Here is a 21,746-nt window from a genome sequence, read left to right on the forward strand (position 1 = left end):
CCTGATAGAAAATATTTTTTAAAATATTGAAAATAAAAAGTGTAGATTCACTAAATTGTCAGAAATGGTGTTATGTTGATTACAGCTAACATGAAGGTGACGGACCGAAAAAGCTCCTTCTGCAACCATTCCCTAAGTCAATTCATAATTCACCAGGATTCCTTGACTGTGAACCACGCCCACCGGTTGCTAGGAGAGCACCCGGCTGCCAATCAATAAGTCTCCGCCCACCAACGACAGCAAACCACCAATCAACCGTGCGAGACCTACCCATCACGTGACCGGTCGCATGTCAATCATGAAGGAACGCGCCTGTGGGCGGTCTCAGATATGACGCCGTTGCTGGGAACTGCCAATCAGTTTAGGGCGCTGGGCCCGGGAACGGATGTTGTCATCATGTTCCCAGCAGGCGCCGGGCTGTGAGGGATAGCGATGGCGGCTAGGGATGGTAGGTAGCGGTTACGGCCGAGTGCTGAGCTGGGTATCCTGGTCTCTCTGCGGAGAGACACTGCTCTCTTTGCTGTGCTGGTTGGTGTTGTATATGCATTCTCCCATTGTTGGGGTCCCACTATCACGAGATGTGTTGAACAGATACTCGAGGCCCAGTGTGACCAAGATGCGAGGAGAGAGGGGTTATCAGGAGACCAGGGTGCGAGGGATGTGTGGTGGGGCGGTGAGCTTGGAGACTCGGGTGTGAGGGATTTAGCAATGAGGTGTTCTGGTGGGAGACCAAGGTGCGAGGCATTTGGCATGGGCGTTGGGGAGAGGGTGTATGAAGTCCCAAGATATGAGTGTTTTGGAGGTAGGTTTGGGGTGGACACTGAATGAAAGGAATTTTTTTTAGGTGGGGGTAGACGTTGTTGGACGATAAGGTGCAAGGTAGCAGTGTATGAGGATGGTCTTGAGCTAGAGATCAGCATATGTAGTTGAAAATATTGACATCTTTGCTGGCTTCTCTGTATAACAAAGAGATTGTAGGCAGGATGTGGTAACAGCTGAAGTTCTTTGCAGTTATGGAAGGTTCAGGACATTTTCAATTGCTTGAATCTTTTCTAAGAAAAGGTTCTGTTATTTTGGATACTGTGTATGAGTGCTTTGGGACAGTACAGGTTGACTATGATGACAGGTGATTTTGAATTATGGTCCCCAAAACATAGGGAATTGAATCTGAGGAATAGAGGGTTTTCATCATACGATGTCTGGGTGTTTTGTAGAGATTGATTTTGTCATAGAGCTGTATAACATGAAAACTGATCCTTTAGTCCATGCTGATATCCTATCTAATTTAGTCCCATTAGCCAGCTCTTGGCCCATATCCCTCTAAATCCTTCCCATTCATGTACTCATCCAGATATCTCTTAAGTGTAATTTTACCATCTGCCTCTACTTCCTCTGACAGCTCAATCCATACGCACACCATCCTCTTGGTGCAAAAAAGTGCCACTTTTAAATCTTTCCCCTGTCACCTTAAAACTATGCCCTCTAGTTTTGGACTCCCCCACTCTGGGGAAAAAAAGACCTTATCTATTCACTCTATCTATGCCCCTCATGATTTTATAAACCTCTACGGTCACCTCAGTTTCTGACGCTCCAGGGAAAGTAGCACCAGCTTATTCACCCTGTCTCTCTTGCTCAAACCTTTCAACCCTGGCAAAAACCTTGTAAATCTTTTCTGAACCCTTTTGAGTTTCAAAACCTCCTTCTTAAAGGAAGGAGACCAGAACTGCACACAATATTCCAAGTCGCTTAACCACTGTCCTGTACATCTGTAATATGACCTCCCAACTCAATGCACTGACTAATACCAAATGCCTTCACTATCCTGTCTACCTAGGACTCTACGTTCAAGGGACTCTGTGTTCAAGGAACTATGAACATACACTCCAAGGTCTCTTCAGCAACACTTGCAAAGATCTTATCATGATTTGCTATTGAATGTTGTATTTTGTAGCCATAGCTATGCCAGATTTAGAGGAATTCATAGTGTTCTGAGCAATTCACATGTTTTAAGGGCAGCAGCTGTTGAATGAAGTCTAAGGTTTGAACTTGAGAAACAGTAACCAATTTTGTCAGCTGAGTGAGGTTTCTTTAAGTGTGTTTTCTGTGAGTGGCTCAGTTTACTGGTGTAATTAAAAATGAACAATAGGTTTCTGACCTCTGGTTAAAGAGGAGAATAGGCAGAGATTGTGAAGGATACCAAAGAAAGTTGAGGTGACAGGTGTGTAATGACATACTTATGAGAACAACCGTCGGAATAATCAGCTTGGATGATGAAAAAGTTGAAGTAGTCTGTCCAGTCTGTCTCATCCAGATCTAAGCTAATATGTCATCAGCAATGCCTCTTGCCACATTAGACAGAAAATAAACCTCTGTGAAATACCAGGGGACTGCAGTAACTCGTATAAATAACAGCACTTATGTCACCCTTGCCTACTTCTATAACTTGAGATCCTTAAAAATGAAACTTTTTTGGAAGTTTTATGGTGAATCCAGATTTGTTGCATGTTCCATTCTGTTTGAGGTCATTGATTCAAAAGCATAACATCCTGGTTTCTGATCCAAATATTTTCAATACCCTCCAAGGCACACGGTTGTTCTCTAGTTAACAATAGAATTGAAGACCTATATAGGTACTTGTAGTAATTGGATTGTTATGAAAGCAAAATCACAAAAACTGGTTAATCTAAAACGTTTGAAGAAGAGAACAATGTTTGGGTGGAGGGTGGTTTGAAGTTTTTTTTTAATGTGTCCCAGTATTAATTTGTACAGAGTAGTCATTCCTTGTTTGAGCAAAACTGGGTCTTGCTGGCATGCTTTAAGAAGAAACAGAAAGAACCACAAGGAGAATAGGATAGAAATATTACTTCAAAACTGAACTTGTGTTATGGTGAGTTCTGCAGTGTGCCCATATTTGCTTCCTAGCTCAGTATGTTAAGCTGAAAGAGATGATAGGTATAAAAACAAAAAGCTGTTAACATTCAGCAGCCAAGGCAGCATCTAACATTTCTTGTTGATGGCCTTTCAATGAAACAGATGTATATGGGATGAATTTCAAACAGTTATGTTGAAGGGGAAAGCAGGAAGGAGAAGAACAAAAGAACAGGCAGATCTGTAATTGACTGGCAGGAAGGAAAGACTGGATTTAAATGCATGGGAAGAGATCAGGGGAGTTTGTCCTTGTGCCAAGAAAAAAAGTAGTGATCAGATAAGGCAAAACTGATAATAACATAATTAGGCTTGAAGGAGCAAGGAGAAAATTCAAAAGTAAGGAAATTCCAGAGCTGGAACTCAGGCTTTTGTGGAGTAATTGAAGTCTGATTTGTAATTGCCCAGATTTGGAGCAGAGCTAAAATCTTGGTACATTGTAGGATGAGAAAGTGAGGCAGAGGTTTTAGTGAAAATTAACAAGGATGAGAATTTTAGAACTATTTAATCACTGCACTGTTTCAAATGTTACTGGTGATCTGTAGCTTTAGTTTAAATGGTTGGAATAGTTCTGTATAATAACTGATCTGGCATACAGATCTCCAGCAACACGTGACTGGAGTGTCAACCAAAAAAATGAACTGGTGTCCTGAAGTAAAGCTTGGATCCACAGCCTTCTGATATGGGTGCTTCCACCTTTAAACAAAGTTAACCCTTTCATTCTTTGAATAAGTCACTTCAGATGATAAAAAAGTCACCTGAATCATTTATGAAGGTTTTGAGTTGTAGCGAAGTTTTGAGTATAGGACAAAGTTAAGCAGAACTTTCCTAATTACTTTTCAAATAATCAAAAATTAATGTTCAACTATGAATAAATTGTATATTAATTTTTGAAATGAGAAAATTACATCTTCCCCCATCCTACAATTAATGTTTTAAGGCGGTTCATTTATGAATTGTTTCTAGAACTAAATAAGTTTTTATTTTGTTTAAACAGGGAAGAAAGTCTGAATGTTTTCAACTTGCGGAGAGCAACCGTTCTCTGCTATTTGGAAGTGATCAGAATTTTATCAATAAATGATGTCTTCTTGCATGTTGCTGCTGGATTAGATTCACGTGTAAGCATTGCATATTAGGAGGTAGACTATGTTTAAAAGCTGTCTGGAGCTAATTTAAGGAATGTGCGCCATTGTCCAGTAGCTTATTCTGGCTACTTAGTGTGTGTAACTGTAGGTTGTCCCCCTGCACCATGCCACCCCACCCCATAGAGCTGTCACAGCTGAAGTTGGTCTTATCCTTGCCTAGAGCATAAAGACGTTTTGTTGGGAATCTATAACTGTCAAGTTATTGAATTGTTGGAAGGGATTCTTACTTTTTAGCTTTATAACACATTTTAAATGCCTATTTAAATTATAAGCCTCAAATCTATTCTGATGGCAGTGAATTGACAGACTGTGGGGTCTGTGATTGTTGTAAAGGCATGCACATAGGTCAATAGAACATGAGAACTCTATCTTTTCATTGAATCATGTGTTGGGGTCTTTTAATACTTTGTATGAAAGATGGCACTGGTGATAATGCAAACCTAAGCAATTATATGTAGTCCAGAACTGATGCATGGCAAAAAAAGGCCATATGAGCAGCTGTAAACCCACATCCTTGCTTGGATGTTGGTTTGCCTGTTGAAGCTCCTATATTTTACAGCAAGTATGTACCCTATGTTTATTTTAGAATGCTAATTGGATAAGCACTTTAGAAGGGATGCTGTCCCTTTCTGTTGACATTGAGCTCTTTCAGTTTGGCGCTTTATAGCTAAACACCAAAAAACTGACATGGAAAATTTAGTTAGTAGGCTGTCTTATATTTTTGTTGGAGTATCTTCTAATGCTTTAAATTAGAGGCTTAACATCCCTTTTCAAACAGTGCTTTCCAAATACTATCACAGGCCTGTACTGTACCACCTGATTTTTTTTTTGTAATTAATCTCTGCTAGAAATAACATTTTAAAAATGTTTCTGTAGTGATGTTTGTGAGCAGTTGAAGCACGGCTAGAGAAGGATCTTTATAATATGTAAGCTGCATGGGGAAGTTCTCTACCTGATACTGGTAGAGGTGTACTCTGCTGGCTGCATGGGTGTTACAATTCTTTTTGTATTTGCGGATGTTTTGCTTTCATTTGTTGCGTTTTTGATCTTTGGCTATTTTTGTAGGTAAGTTGGATGATGGAAGTGGCACAGCCTTGCCCTGGGCCTGCTGTTAGTCTGCAAGCTGACCCGTATGAACCAATGATACGCAAACATTGACTTATTGATTTATTTGACTGGTGGGGATAGTAATTGGGTTAAATGTTAAAAAAATTAATCTTCCATGGATTGACTGCTGTAAGATATCAGATCAAGATGTGGACTTAATGCAGGTACTGTCTTGGTCATTCTACCTTATTTTTGTTTAATTTAGTTGTAATTTAACAGAGATAATTTACGAATAGAAGAACCCTTCAACAATGCATGTTTGATTGCTGGGCAGTATTATGAAGTGGCCAATTGTGGGAGAATATAGTTAATGTAAGTTCCATAAGAAATTTCCATTTAAAATTGCTACATTACAAGAGAAAGTTGACAAAAAACTAACAGGAATTCTGGTTCTGTGGATGTGAAATTGACACAAGTTTTAATATTTTATAGATTAATTTGAATTCTGATATTCAGATAATTAATAACCTTCGTTTTCTTTTCATGCTTAACTTTAGGGGCAGACAGTAGTGGAATGGAAACAGAGATTTGCAAAGACATCACCATTCAGAAAGAAAAACCAAGCTGTGGGACTGCTGGTGACGGAGATGCTCAAACCTTGCTGACTGAGCAAATGGAGAATGAGAATACACTTCCTCAAACTTCAGTTAGCAATGGTGGAGAGTCAAGTGCAGAAAAGGAAATGGTCGATCTGAAAATTATTTGGAACAAAAACAAATATGATTTGAGAGTTCCATTGGATAGTACAGGTGCAAGTTTGAAAGAAAAGATTCACACACTCACAGGTGTGTTTTACTGGAGCGGTTTGGTTCATATTAACTTTCCTGTCATGTTCTGCAGTTGAGGATCACAGATGACAGATGGTTGGACAATGCTAAACCTTGGTATACTGGGGAAAATGCTGGAGTGTCATTTTTGCCATTAATTGTCCTGAATTATCTAGCATTTACAGTACAGAAAGGTGAATTCAGTTCAGTCTGTGGTGTTTATGCTTCACACAAGTCTATTTTCATCTCGCATTATCTCACTATCAGTATATCCTTTTACTCTTTTTCTCCCTTGTCTGTATAGCTTTCTCTTAAAGAATCCATGCAATTTTCATGTATTGTGCAAATATGTACATGTAATTTGAGTTCCACTTTTTCATCCTCGTCTTGGTGAAGAAGGTTCTCCTGAATTGCTGTTTGGATTTGAAGACCTTGTATATCTTGAATGGAGAGAACTCCTTTAAGTTACAGGAAGCAGGTTTTCTCTCTAGTCCTTGATACTTGTGTGGTCATTTCCCTGTCCCATTCAAAAAGGTACTGAATTAATTGGATTTTAATTTAGATATTTGGCACAAGAGTACAGTACAAAATGTGTATTAATTTGCTGTTTTCTCAGTCTTGTCAAGATCTTAAATACCATTAAGGGAAACAGAAGTATTTATGCTGGTGCAATTGTTATTCTGACGCTTGACTGTGCTCTACTGTCTCACCTTTTGCTGTAATTACCCAAGAAATGTTGATGGAGCATTTTGTTGCATCTAAGTTGTGCTGTAGTTACCCTGGGAATATATGATTATGCAGTGTAGAAGGAGCTTTAGTCTGTTTTCAGCCCATGCCTTAAAAATATTAAGGGCAGCCTTGGGATATCATGCTGTACTGGCACTGGCTGGTAGCTCTCACCATTGCCATGATGGCACAATGACTGGCACAGTGGCTCAGTGCATAGCACTTTTGCCTCACAGGGCTAGGGACCTGGGTTCAATTCTAGCCTCAGGCGACAGTCTGTGGAGTTTGCACATTCTCCCCACATCTTTGTGAGTTTCCTCCGGGTGCCGCAGTTTCCTCCCACAATCCAAAGATGTGCAGGTTAGATGAATTGGCCCTGCTAAATTGCCTGTAGTGTTCAGGGAAGTGTAGGTTAGGTGCATTAGTCAGGGGTAAATGAGAGGAATGGGTTTGGGTGGCATACTCTTCGAAGGGTTGTTGTGGACTTGTTGGGCCAAATGGCCTATTTTCACACTGTAGGGATTCTATGATTCTTTGATATGAGAGATGTATAATGTTGGACAACCTGGGAGCAAGAGACCAGGGATGAGTAATTGTGTCGATAGCTCTGGGTGCAGGGGTTGGGGTGTAGATTTCATACCAGTTTTCTTATTTTCATTGATCCTGACCTGATTCTCACTAGGCATAATAATGAAGAGCATCTTATCCCAATTTTTCAAGGATTGGACTAAGATCAATACTCCTTCCTCTTTGCAGGTCTCACTCCTGCTATGCAGAAAGTTATGCACAAAGGTCTGCTCCAAGAAGATAAAACTTTACGTGAAATTAAAGTGACAAATGGTGCAAAGATAATGGTAATCGGATCAACAATTAATGATGTTCTAGCGGTAAACACACCAAAGGAAGTGGTTCAACAAGAAGCCAAGGCTGAAGAGCCTAAAAAGGAACCCCTATGTAGGCAAAAGGTAAAGTATTTTGTACAAAAGAAAACTACTGGATAATGTGAGCAGGAGGCTTTTTAGCTCCTTGAGGCTGCAGCAGATCATTGAGCCTGCAACTGCAGTGGGGGCAAGCCACTCAGCCCCAGTGAGTCCATTGTCAGATCATAGCTGATCTGTAACTTTATTGTTTACTATCAATGCTCCATCTTGACTCACCTATCCAACAAATTTTCATTTAGCTCACAGTATCTTATGGGAGCAAGCGAAGCCTGATTATCTCCATGTTGTCCATACTAGATTGCGTGGATGAATTAGGAGCAGGAGAAAGCCATCTAAGCTCTGCTTTTCAATAAGGTCACAGCTGATCTGATTGTGGCCTCACCACAACACCCATTCCTTCCTTCTCTTCCCAACCCCACACCCAAAAAAGTCACTTGTTATTCAAGAATCATATCCATCTCTGCCTTTTAAGAGTATTCCATGCTCCTCCACATTTCCCTCTGGGGAAACAGTTCTGAAGATACCTGACCCTCTGGAAGAAAATGTTACACTTAAATGGGAGTATTTTCTTATTTCTAAAATGTATACATTGGTTTTAGTCTCTCCCACAAGGGAAATACATCCTCTTAAGTATCTACCCTGTAATGTTCTCTCAGTTTAATTCTTTTAAACTTAAATAGATACAAGCCCAGCCTTTCCTCCGATGGCTGCAATTCAACTGCGATTTTTCTCCCGCCGGCCATAAAATTCAAGTATATGTTAAGTAAATCTCATCTGATTTGCTAATGCATTTAAATCTTTCCTTTAAATAAGAAGACAATCCTTCTATAATTGTAGCTAAACATCCCTACTTTTATACTCTATTTGTCTTCTGACTCTCAGCAAGGGCACTCTGCCTATATATGTATGATTCTGTAATTTCCAATTAAGTAAATGTGGACATATTCCCTTTTCCTCTCACTATATTCTTCTGCCAAATGCTTGCTCACTCACTCTTTATCCCCTTTCAGACTATTTCTGTTCTCTCAACTTTTTTTCCTACCTATCTTTGTATCATCAAATTTAGCAACCATACATTTGGGACCTTTATCCAAGTAATTGAAAAAAGCTGTAAACAAATTGAACCTCAATCGGTGATCCTTGTGTACACCCTCAATGGCCCATTTATGCATGCCCTCTGTTAACTAATCAATTACCTCTGCATGATAAATACCACCCTCTACACATGAGTTCTTATTTGCATAGTAAATTTTGTGGCATCTTGTCAACTACTTTCTAGAAATCTAAATACATGTTCACAGGTTCTCCTTTATCCCAAGTTCCTCAAGAACTCTAAATTAGTCAAATATGATTTCTTTTCACACAACCATTTTAACTCTACCTGATTTGCATTAAGGTTTATGTCTGGCTAGACTCTTTTGCAGTTTGTGTTGAGCTAGTGTCACTGTCTTCTCTAGTTTTGTGGATCAAGCTGCAAAATAAAAGTGGATCTACTGAGACTCTACAGGATTCTTCACTATCAAACTCCTCAGACTTTTACAACCCTTGGTCATTTTATATGCAACTCCCTGTGGGATTCATGTTTAGGCTGCAATTGGAGGAGAGCTGATTGCATTCCTTTGGGTTATATGCATTTACAAGCCAGATATCTCTCCCTATCCTTTGCCAGACTGTAGTTCCTTCCATTGGTATCTAATGAAGGCACAATTGACATCTGACTGGTCAGTGATTGAATGGGAGAAAATCGGAACAGTCATAGAGATGTACAGCATGGAAACGGGCCCTTTGATCCAACCTGTCTATGCTGACCAGATATCCAACCCAATCTAGTCCCACCTGCCAGCACCCGGTCTATATCCCTCCAAACCCTTTCTATTCATATACCCATCTAAATGCCTCTTAAATGTTGCAATTGTACCAGCCTCCACCACATCCTCTGGCAGCTCATTCTATACACGTACCACCCTCTGCGTGAAATAGTTGCCCCATATGTCTCTTATATCTTCCCCTCTCACCCTAAACCTATGCCCTCTACTTCTGGACTACCTGACCCCAGGGAAAAGACTTTGTCTATTTTATCCTATCCATGCCCCTCATAATTTTGTAAACCCCTATAAGGTCACCCCTCAGCCTCCGACGCTCCAGGGAAAACAGCCCCAGCCTGTTTAGCCTCTCCCTGTAGCTCAGATCCTCCAACCCTGCCAGCATCCTTGTAAATCTCTTCTGAACCCTTTCAAGTTTCACGACATCTTTCTGATAGGAAGGAGACCAGAATTGCATGCAATATTCCAACAGTGGCCTAACCAACGTCCTGTACAGCTGCAACATGGCTTCCCAACTCCTGTACTCAATACTCTGACCAATAAAGGAAAGCATTCAAAGTTTGGGGGAAGATTTGTAGCTCGGGTGCTCGTTGTTGTGGTTCTGTTCGCCGAGCTGGGAATTTGTCTTGCAAACGTTTCGTCCCCTGTCTAGGTGACATCCTCAGTGCTTGGGAGCCTCCTGTGAAGCGCTTCTGTGCTGTTTCTTCCGGCATTTATAGTGGCCTGTCTCTGCCGCTTCCGGTTGTCAGTTCGAGCTGTCCGCTGTAGTGGCCGGTATATTGGGTCCAGGTCGATCTGTTTGTTGATAGAGTCTGTGGATGAGTGCCATGCCTCTAGGAATTCCCTGGCTGTTCTCTGTTTGGCTTGCCCTATAACAGTAGTGTTGTCCCAGTCGAATTCATGTTGCTTGTCATCTGTGTGTGTGTGTGGCTACTAAGGATAGCTGGTCGTGTCGTTTCGTGGCTAGTTGGTGTTCGTGTATACGGATCGTTAACTGTCTTCCTGTTTGTCCGATGTAGTGTTTTGTGCAGTCCTTGCATGGGACATTGTACGCTACATTAGTTTTGCTCGTGTTGGGTATCGGGTCCTTTGCTCTGGTGAGTTGTTGTCTGAGCGTGGCTGTTGGCTTGTGTGCTGTTATGAGTCCTCGTGGTCGCAGTAGTCTGGCTGTCAGTTCGGAAATGCTCCTGATGTATGGTAGTGTGGCTAGTCCTTTGGGTTGCGGCATGTCCTCGTTCCATTGTCTCTCCCTTAGGCATCTGTTGATGAAATTGCGAGGATATCCGTTTTTGGTGAATACTTTGCATAGGTGTTCCTCTTCCTCAAGGGCCACAACACACTGCAGCATACCAGAACTACAAAAAGAGTTCCTGTGTCCTCAGATTGCGACCTCTAGTTCTTGGCATAAAGTAACTTTTCATAATTATAGAATGGTTACAGTACAGGAGTCCCAGGTTAAAGTTCCAACTGCTCCAGAAATGTGTAAAAACATTGCTGAACAAGTTGTCTAGAAAATATCTAGAATAGTTACAGCACAGAAGGGGCTATTGGGTCTTTTGTGTCTGTTTGGATAGTTTCAAAAACTATTCAGCTAGTCTCACTCACTCCATCTTGTTCCTGTTGTCCTACTTTTCAGATAATTGTCCATGTTTCCTTTTGATGGTCTGCATTGAATTTGGCTCTGTTGCTTTCTCTGGCAGTGCATTTCAGGATTTAAATTTTTAAAAAATATTCTTTTCCCTCCTGCTGCCTTAGAGTATTTTGCTATTAATCTAAAATGTCTCTGTAGTTCTTGACCGTTCTGCCAATTGGAACCATTTCCTTTCTCTCTCCATTTGACCTGGATCTGATGACTTTTGAGCACCTCCATCAAATTTCCTCTCCACCTTCAATGATGAGAACAGCCCCAAGTTTACTAGTCTGTCCAGATATCTGCTTCCAAGGATTCTCAATCTTTTCTGCAAACTCTCCAATGTCTTCATCCTTTGAGTGTCACACCCAGAAGTTGAGGCCATACGTATGTTATATGAAGGTGGTTGATAACTCACTTTTGTACTCTGCCTCTAAATTAAGTTTTCTTTTAAACATTTGTTTCTTAATGTCCTGCCAGCTTCAAAGATTCCTGTGAATCTTCCATATTCTGTGCCTTTTTTAGAACTATGTTCTTCCAACCAAACAGAAGGATAAGGATAGGTATCACTTTACAACTCTTTGTATTGAATTTCATCTGCCATGTATCTCCTAAGTCCTATCACCATCCTCCTGTCAGTTCACTATACTCGTAGCTTTTACCATCTGCAAATTTAGAAATTGTACTTCTTCACCTTCCTCTGCATTTTTAGGGGTATGATTTTAGAGAAAGGAACTCACTACACAGTCCAATGTCCTTAAATTTAAGCACTGTTGTAAAATAATGCCCACCCTTGGTGTACGCTGTTTGCTTAAAAAAAAGGTGCTGCTTGTTTGCTTCCAGCAAAAATGTTTTGCACCAGTGGAAAGAAGGCTCCCAAGAGATATTTCTTATTGAAGGTTCTCATTCTAAGGGGCATGGATAAACGAGAACTTAAATAAGGCACACGCTGTCTGGTTGTGGTACATACTTCAGCTCAGGGAGGTAGATACCTTGAATAGATAGCCTAAAGGAAGTTATTTGGGTTTGGAGGGATATGGGCCAGGTGCTGGCAAGTGGGACTAGATTGGGTTGGGATATCTGGACGGGTTGGACCGAAGGATACATTTCCATGCTGTACATCTCTAAGACTCTAGTCTTGGAGAGAACTTGGTGAAGTTGGGTAGTTTGTTTTTAATATTGTTCTGAGGCAGTTTAGGATGCAATTTATTGAACTTTGGGACTGTTAAGATGTACCTTTATGCATGTTCCTGCAGTTCACAGGAAGGGGTTCAGTAAAATACAACTGAGTGCTCTTTTCCATCACACTATCATTGGGGGAAATACTTTCAGACTGGCGTTTCAAGTGAGTTTGCTTAGCTGTGTCTTTGACATCTTGTGATTTCATCGGCTGTTGTTTTTTCCTTCTAGCAACACAGGAAAGTGTTAGACAAAGGAAAACCGGAAGATGTCATGCCATCCATTAAAGGTGTTAAGGTAAATTGCTGTATTTGGTCTTTGTTGTGCTTTGTGAAAGATCCTTGGTGTTTCTACCTGTTGCCTATGATCGATAAGGATCTGCCTTGTTTCTGAATTGAAAATTTATGGGTTCAAGATCTACTGAAAATACTTGAGTGCAAGTATCCATGCTCAGTACTGAGGGAGTCTTGCCATCTTTCAGCTATAGATCTCTCCACTGGTTGTGAAAAATCTCCTGAGATTTTTTCCTGGCCATAATAGGAAGGGGAGTTCCTGCTGATAATTTGTAAAATGTCTTTTGAAAATCCAGGTATATCCAATAGCTTGAGGAAGGTTGCAAACCGAAGAAAATCACTGACTGAGAAATCTGCCCATCACTGATCTTTTATTCATGAGAATTTTCAGACTATATGCAGAGCTAAGCCCCATTTAGAGTACCTCATCAAAAATTGCAGAGACAAATGTAGGGTAAAGCTTTTTTTGACACTGACAACTCTAGGACATCTCTGCAGCAGTAACTGAGTAGTGTCCTTGGTTTAACCATCTTTAACTACTTCATCAATGACATTCCCTCCATCATAACATAATCACCATTCACAAATCCTCACACTGAAGCAGTCCATACCAAAATGCAAAAATATCTAGACCGTATCCAAGCTTGGACTCTCAAATGAAAATTAACATTTGTGCAGAACAAATAGCAGGCAAGCATTATATTCAACAAGAAAATCTTAACTCTTGCACCTTGACATTCAGCAGTATGTCACTGAATCCCCTGGAGGTTACTATTGACCTGAAATTCAACTGGACTAACCACGTAAGTATGATGGCTACAAGAACAGGTCTGAGGCAATGAAAACAAAGAGCTGCAGATGCTGTATATCAGAAACAAATAGAAGTTGCTGGAAAAGGTCTGGCAGCATCAGAACTGCTGAACTTTTCCAGCAACCTCTGTTTCTTTTGAGGCAATGATTATAAGTAACTTGCCTCATGATTTGCCAAAGCCTGTCCACAAGGCACACGTCAGGAGAATGATGGAATGCTTACCACTTCCCTGGTTGAGTACAGCTCTAACAACAATCAAGCTTGACATCAGAACAAACCATAACTGCAAATGTACAGACCCTCTATCACTGCTACTCTACAAGATGTGCTGCAGAATTTCACCAAGGTTCCATTTGCTTCCAAATAAATGACCATTGCCAACTAGAATTGCAGGATGGCAGCTACATGAGAACATCACCTGTAAGTTCCCTTCCAAGTTACTCAATGTCCAGGCTTGCAACTATATCCCTATTCCTTCTGTGTCAGAGTCAAATTGTAAAATTCCCTTCCTTTAATATCTGTGTAGGTGTACCTATACCAAATGGACTGTAGTGGTTCAAAAGGCAGCTCTCAACCATCAATTAGATATGGGCAGTAAATACATTGAATTTTTAAAAAAATTCCATGAAGCACTTCAAGATTGGCTGTTGAATAAAGGTCCTTGTATGCTTTTGTCTACTATACCCCCCCACCCTGAACCCAAGTAGGCTGTATTGGTGTGATTTGTTTACAAAGACAGTTTAATTTGTTGTATCTAAGTTTGTAACTTCCACTTTGCAATTTGGTTCCCCTAATGGTTGAGATTTGTAATTCTTGGAAGTGCTCACTCTAATGTGTTGAATGGGGGCAGTCTGATAAGCCACTTTATCCTTCAAAGGGCTGTGATACTAACTAGTTCACCCTGAACATTCTACAGGAGCGTTTACCGAGTGTACCGTTATCTGGCATGTACAACAAGTCAAGTGGAAAAGTAAGGTTAACCTTCAAACTGGAGCAGGACCAGCTCTGGATTGGAACCAAGGGTGAGTGTTACAGTACATATGTTGCTTCGATTTGATAGGTATAATCAGTAGGTTTGCAGATTACGTCAAAATTGGAAGTATGGTAGACAACAAAGAAGGTTACCTCAATGCAATGGGATCTTGATCAGATGGGCCAATGGACTGAGGAGTGGCAGATGGAGTTTAATTTAGATAAATGAGAGATGCTGCATTTTGGAAAGACAAATCTTAGCAGGACGTGTACACTTAATGGTAAGGTCCTAGGGAGTGTTACTGAACAAAAAGACCTTGGAGTGCAGGTTCATAGATCCTTGAAAGTGGAGTCATAAGTAGATAGGATAGTGAAGAAAGCTGTTGGTATGCTTTCCTTTGTTGGTCAGAATGCTGAGTAGATGAGATGGGTGATCATATTATGGCTAAACATGACATTGGTTAGGCCGCTTTTGGAATATTGGGTGCAATTCTGGTCTCCTTACTGTAGGAAGGATGTTGTGAAACATGAAAGGGTTCAGAAAAAATTTACAAGATTTACAAAGCAGGAGGGTTTGAGCTACAGGGACAGGCTGGGGCTGGTTTCCCTGAAGTGTGAGGCTGAGGGGTGATCTTATAGAGGCTTATAAAATCATGAGGGGCATGGATGGGGTAATTAGACAAAGTCTTATCCCTGTGGGCGGGGAGTGCAGAACTAAAGGGCATAGGTTTAGGGTGAGACGGGAAAGATATAAAAGGGACCTATGGGGCAACTTTTTCATGCGGTGGATGGTGCGTGTATGGAATGAGCTGCCAGAGGAAGCGGTGGAGGTTGGTTCAATTGCAACATTTAAAAGGCATCTGATGGGTTTATGAATAGGAAGAGTTCAGAGGGATATGGGCCAAATGCTGGCAAGCAGGACTAGATTAATTTAGGATATCTGGTTGGCATAGACAAGTTGGACCAAAGCGTCTGTTTCTGTGTTGTACATATCTAACTCTGACTCATTGCTCTCTTTTGGAACAAACCTTGTATGTGGAATGATGCTTGCATGTCCATTCTGAGGAATTGTTAGAATATGCTTATGTAAGTGCAGATTGTTGCAGTGGAAGGTATCTGGGCAGTTTTTTCTTTTCTGGTGTCATCTATGTTTTAAATGGACTTTCTGGTTGATTTTTTTTAAAATTACCTCATCCTAATATATAATAGAAAACAAACTAGCTGAGAGCAATTGAAAAAAGTGGGTAAGTGAGATTAATTGGATAATTGGTTGAAAGTGTTCTTGGGAACAATAGCTAAATGGACTCCCTCAGTACAGAAGATTTTGTGGGTGACCATTATTTTATTTTTTAACAGAGAGAACAGAAAAAATCCCTATGGGCTCTATCAAAAATGTGATCACTGAACCTATTGAAGGACATGAAGACTATCACATGATGGTGAGTTCTGAGCCTAGTACCTGATGAATATGGAGGGCATAGGGTTTCTGGATAATTGGGTGTGTAGGTCTATAATATGCAAAAATGTTTCGAGGGTTTACTGAATTGATATGGGATCTGTGGCATATTTGGTTGAGCTGAGATGCTTGTAAGGTGGGAGATGGGAGAGTGATCAGGGGTATAATGGAGTCTGGCAGAAGAAAATCATAGATGTTTGTATTGGATCAGTTGAAGGAAGAATAGAGTATGTGATGGAATGGGTAAAAACAATGACTGCAGATGCTGGAAACCAGAGTCTAGATTAGAGTGGTGCTGGAAAAGCACAGCACTGATGAAGGGCTTTTGCCCACAACGTCGATTTTCCTGCTCCTCGGATGCTGCCTGAACTGCTGTGTTTTTCCAGCACCACTCTAATTTAGGCTGTGATGGAATGGCAGTGCAAAAGGTGTTCTTGTGTTGAAGTGGAAATCATGGAGTCATTGAGGCTTGGTTCATATCAGAGATTGACTTGATATGGTAATGCAGAAATGTTCACACTTTCAAACCCCCATCCTCTCTCTGTCTTGCTAGCACAAATATATGTGGACAACTCTCTGCCACTCTAACCAGCCACTAGGATGTACGTGTCAGTGCAGCCTTTATGCATAGTTGGTAACTTCAATCCTTGTCTATGAATCTGTAATTAATGACAATTGCTGCAGACTGGTCACTGACCACTTTCCATTCAATTCCCACTTGTCAAATTTTAAAAGTTACATGGCCACAATTGTCTGAAACTGAATTTCCCATCATTTCAACTTCTGAATACATCTGCATTTTGATAGGAAGACAAAGTAATTTCTATATAGTCTCCGGGAATAGTAGAAAAATATTCTATTAAGCTAATTGGCCTGTAGTTCCCTGCTTTCTCTCAACTTTCCTGAATGAAGGTTTGCATTTGCTATTTTTCAATGTACAGGCCCCTTCCAGATCTTCCACATTTTGAAAGATTATAACTAATGCATCTGTCTGTGCTGACGCTATGTTTAATACCCTAGGATGCAAACTGTCAAGTTCTGATTGACTTGTCAGTCTTTAAGCCCAATAATGTTTCTAGCAAACATTCCCACATGAAGTTCAGCTCTCAACATCACCTCTTGATTTTTATTATCCTTTGGAAGTTGAAGTCTTCCAAAAATAAGCCAACCAAAAAATTTGGCGGGTCAGTGTGGACTTGTTGGGCCGAAGGACCTGTTTCCACACTAAGTAATCTAATCTAAATCTCCACTTTTGTTTTCCTATTTTTTTCAATTCCCCAGACTCAGTCTTTGGAGGACCAACAGTAGCCTTAGTAACACTTATTTATTCTTATTTAATACTTTGGAATGCTACACCTGTTCTTTTTGCTAGCTAGCCTTCAAATTCTACATTGTCCTTTGCTACCTAAATATCGTCTAATCCTCTGGACTGGTCACATAATACTGTGTCTACAAGAGCAGGTCAGAGGCTAGGAATCCTGTAGGAAGTATTTCACTTACAGGCTCCTCCAAAGCTTGTTCACTATTGACATGGCGCAAATCAGTAGTATGATGGAGTTATCCCTGTTTTAGGAGTTGCTTTCGTCCAGGTACTCAACGAGCTTGACTCAATCTAGGACAAAGCAGGCAACATGGCCTTCTGGAATTTTTGAGCTCCCTCATCCATCCAAAAAAAAATTCTTACCGCTAGCTACCTATTACTAGACTATTAATGGTCCAGGTAATGTCTGGGGACGGAGGTTTCAATTCTGCTATGGCAGCTTATGGAATTTAATTCCAGACTTTTTAAAATGGAATTTGTGTAATGATGACCATTAAACAGGTGTCAATTGCCAGAAATACTAATCTGTTTCAGTATGTCCTTTTTTTTTAAAAAGAAACAAATCTGCAGTCCTTACTTGGTTTGGCTTACTTGTAACCACAGACCCAGCAATGTGGTTGGCTCTTAACAGCCTTCTGGGCACTTAAAGATGGGCAATAAATTTTGGCCTAGCCAGTGACACCCACATTCTGTGAATAGTTTAAAAAAAAATAAACTGCACCTGGTTGAATGTCTTGTTATAGCATGGTGTTATGCTTAATTTGCCCATTAACCCTGCAGTCCGTATAGAGTCAAGGGCAAATGCTGTGAATGTTAGCACTAGGTAGTTGGCTTGATTCTTTCTTGATTATGCTCTCCTCTCTTGCCATTAAATTGTTGATTTAACTCCCCTGCTTGGATGGCTATCTGCTCCAAGATGCCAAGGTCAATTTAATTGTTCGTCCTCTAGCCACGACTTTCAACTCCAAGAATCCTTGCTGCTTTCATCAAGCTGCATTCCTGCTAGTAAACTTAAGTACCAAAGAAACATGATAATACTAATTTGCTGGGCTTTCCACTTTCTCAAACAAAGATCCAGAATAATAATTGAAGAAAATGGGAAGCAGTGCACAAATGACAAAGTTTTAAAAGCCAATAGGTTGTGCCATCGAGAAAAGTGGAGTGTAGAAGAGGAAGAGAAGGTTTTCTCCACATTGCAAGTTTGTTTCTGTGTACAATTCAGTTATCAGGTATATCTAAAAGTTCTTTGCCTTGGTAGGCAGGTGGGATATTTCTGCTGAGTGGAGTCTGAAGGAAAGGTTTTTTTTTCTTTACCCATTGCCATTGGGATGTTAAACCGCTCCCTTTTTTTAAAAACAAACCTGCAGTTCAGAGGAGGGTTGAGCTCTGCTGGTGACCTGGCCAGTATTACTTTCCTGACTCCACCAAAAAGAACAAAATAACTGGCTGTCCGTCATGTCTGTGGATCTACCCTTTGCATTTGCTATTTTCCAGCCCAGCAGTAATGTGAAGTGATTTGAAATGCTTTGATATTAGTTAATTTTGTATAGATGTTCTTTTGCAAGGTTTGTTGCTCAGGTTGAGGTTTAGGTTGTAGGTTTGCTCGCTGAGCTGTAGGTTTGATATCCAGACGTTTCATTACCTGGCTAGGTAACATCATCAGTGGCGACCTCCAAGTGAAGCGAAGCTGTTGTCTCCCGCGTTCTACTTACACATCTATCCTGGGACAGGCTAAGCAAAGACATGCCAGAGAATTCCTAGAGGCCTGGCACTCCAACCACAACGCCATAAACCAACACACAGATCTAGATACCATCTATCAACCCCACAGAAAACAAACAGGAAATGACATCACCACAAACCCCAGGAACCCCCATCCAGGACAAACCTAAATGGAAAGCAGGAGACAACAGCTTCACTTCATTTGGAGATCGCCACTGATGATACCTAGCTAGGTAATGAAACGTCTAGATACCAAACCTACAGCTCAGCAAGCAAACCTACATCCTAAAGATGTTCCTGTTTCTGTGGCTAAGATGGCTATTGTCACTTTTTTCAGGTATGTTCCTAATGCAGTTCTAATCTCATTCGTTGATTTTGTTTTTTTAATTGCTTTTTCCAGGCTTTTCAGCTGGGTCCGACTGAAGCTTCATACTATTGGGTTTACTGGGTGCCTACACAGTATGTTGATGCAATCAAAGATACAGTTCTTGGGAAGTGGCAGTATTTTTGAATGTGCTTCCACCTCTGGCAGTGAAGGATGGACTGAAACCAAAGGACTATAAAACTGATTAATTGGAACTTTCTCATACTGGATTGTAATTCTTCCTTCCCTCTCCCTTCCCAACCCATGGAAGATGCCAACAATGATATATAAAAATGTATTGGAAGATCCTCACCAGCAGCTGGAGGTGGTATGTCCAATCTGACTTTACCTTTGAACTTCAAATTCAAAAAAAAAGCAAAGACGGAAAACTCCAAATTATACGAAGTTCTGTAAGAGCCACAATTACTTGCAGGTTATGCACTAGAAGCGTTATTATATTTTCTGTAACATGGATAACCTCTCATCCAGGGCTGTATCTCTAATAGTACAGTGGGCCTCTACTTACTTGTACTCCTCGCTGCCTGGTCCTCCTATCGTGTGTGGATCTATTATATCAACTTGTATAAAGCTTAATTGGAGTGTTTATTTCTATAAACAAGCTTACATTACATGTCTGTTCTCAGGACATTTTACAGTCAGATGCCTTGTATTTAAATAACTTCTCCAGTTGTCTCCTTAGTATCTCAATGGCATTCTTTTGACTTGCCTTGTTTGCAAGATCCAAGGAAAAGGGAGAGTGCAAAGAGAAATTAGTGCACAGTGAATTGTTTGTCTGCCATCTTAACTTTAAAACTGGCTTTGCTAGTTAATTGCATTAATTTTTCCAGGCACAACACTATGCAATTAAGCGGAACCCACTGTACTTCCACTAATTTCTGTTGAGGGATTTAAAAAACCATATTTGGGTGAACCATGTAATTGTACTGTATGTGCTGAGTTTTTAAACCTGTTGCCATAATGCGGTACTGATTTTTTTAAAAGTTGCATGACCATTTCCACATCATTGGTTTTAGTTTGTGTAGCGTGATGGGGCAGAGGATGATTCTCAAAGCATTTTGTCTCTGTTGGTAAGTTTCAAGATCTTTTTATTTTCTGACTTGAGCAGAGTTGTTCCAGGTAGATAGTTTTACCTGGGACCCCAAAATGGGGGAGTGATCGAGGATAAAAATGTTCATTATTTTTAATGCTTGATGTTGAAGGATCTTCATTGTAGTGCCATATGCACCTCTTCTCTGGGTTATCCTGTCAATCTGTTCTCATTATAAAGTTGGTAGTATGCACTCAGCCAGGTCAGGTATTGTCATTTGAACAAATAAAAATAATTACATGTTTTTAAATAACTTCAAAATTGAACCTGATTCTTCCTTCTCTTCCACCCCCACCCTATGCTGTGAGCAAACTTTTCAACAATTTTGAAATGATAGAGCAGCAAACAATTTTCAAACCTAATTGGTACTTCCACTTGATGCAATACAGTAGTCCGTGATAAGAGGCTATGTGGGTTTCCAACTTGTTTGCTGTGTAATTCAGTTTGAAGTGGTGAAAGAGTTATCGACTTTGGTAACCTCTCAAACTGAGGTATGTGCCACTAATTCACTTTGAAAATTTTCCAGAAAATGCATTGTTTAGAACAATGTAGATGATCTTCGCTTTGTTTCTAACCAGTGGTTGAAGCACTTCTAATATCCAGCATTGCATCTGGCCTGGGAGGTTTTGATAGGACATTGCAGAAGGAGTTTTACTCTGTACTTCATGTGTGCAGTGCATACCTTGGAATTATTTATAAAAGTGCAGTAGAAGCTTCTTTCTGTATTGTTTGCTGGTAAGGGTGACTGCACTTGTGGCAATAAATAGCAGTTTCTAATCATTGAGCTTTACTTGAATTCGTATAAGTCAGAGTGAGATGTTTTGATTTGATGGGCTTTAGATAAAGTTTATAGATCATAGACCAGATAACTATGAAACGAGGTGCAATATTTAAGTGTAAATACCATCTTTCAACAAAATAAATCCTCTGCCCTGTTCTGGAATTTTCCATGTGTGGAAACTGATGCTATGGTTTAGATTGCAAAAGGTCATGCAGCTTTTAATACCACTTATCTTGCAGAATGCATGATTCAAGCACCCAAAGTATCTGGTGAACTGAGGGAGTTGACTTGGTTTTAGAGTTGCACTGCTTCTGATTTTAGTGCTGACCATTAGTTAGCCCGATGTTTAATTCTAAGACTAGTCTTTATTGCCAATTAAAGTTTGTTACTTTACAGTATTAAATTTGTTGTCTTTTGTGTATCTGTGGAATATCACCCAGAACTACACTAAAAGCGAAAAAAAGTATGCTGGAGAAACTCGACAGGTCTGGCAGAGAAAAACCGTTCATATGAGTGCAGTGTTCCAAAGAAATAATTGGACTCAGACATGAACTGTCTCAAAAATGATACTAGACCTATTTAATTTAACCAGCATTTTCTATATTTAATTACAATTAAGAACTGCTGGGATAGGATTTGCTTCGCTTTTGTCTGATTGCGGATGAATGGTGGAAA

At 40.3% G+C, this 21,746-nt stretch overlaps 1 protein-coding gene across 2 annotated transcripts; it reads left to right on the forward strand.

Annotated features, from left to right (window-relative positions):
• The first annotated feature begins 364 nt into the window (after positions 1 to 364).
• Positions 365 to 20,551, forward strand: ubfd1 (ubiquitin family domain containing 1). 2 transcript variants are annotated; one of them, XM_072559105.1, is made up of 7 exons: positions 365 to 448; positions 5,675 to 5,962; positions 7,427 to 7,635; positions 12,475 to 12,540; positions 14,264 to 14,369; positions 15,676 to 15,758; positions 19,219 to 20,551. In XM_072559105.1, the coding sequence occupies exons 1-7, from the start codon at positions 433 to 435 to the stop codon at positions 19,327 to 19,329; spliced, it is 879 nt and encodes a 292-aa protein (XP_072415206.1). In that variant the 5' UTR covers positions 365 to 432; the 3' UTR covers positions 19,330 to 20,551. The 2 variants fall into 2 exon arrangements, with proteins under 2 accessions (XP_072415206.1, XP_072415207.1); XM_072559106.1 differs by lacking the exon at positions 365 to 448 and adding an exon at positions 5,136 to 5,341.
• The last annotated feature ends 1,195 nt before the right edge of the window (positions 20,552 to 21,746 follow it).

This window comes from Chiloscyllium punctatum, chromosome 40 (assembly GCF_047496795.1).
Source record: "Chiloscyllium punctatum isolate Juve2018m chromosome 40, sChiPun1.3, whole genome shotgun sequence".
Taxonomy (NCBI): domain Eukaryota; kingdom Metazoa; phylum Chordata; class Chondrichthyes; order Orectolobiformes; family Hemiscylliidae; genus Chiloscyllium; species Chiloscyllium punctatum.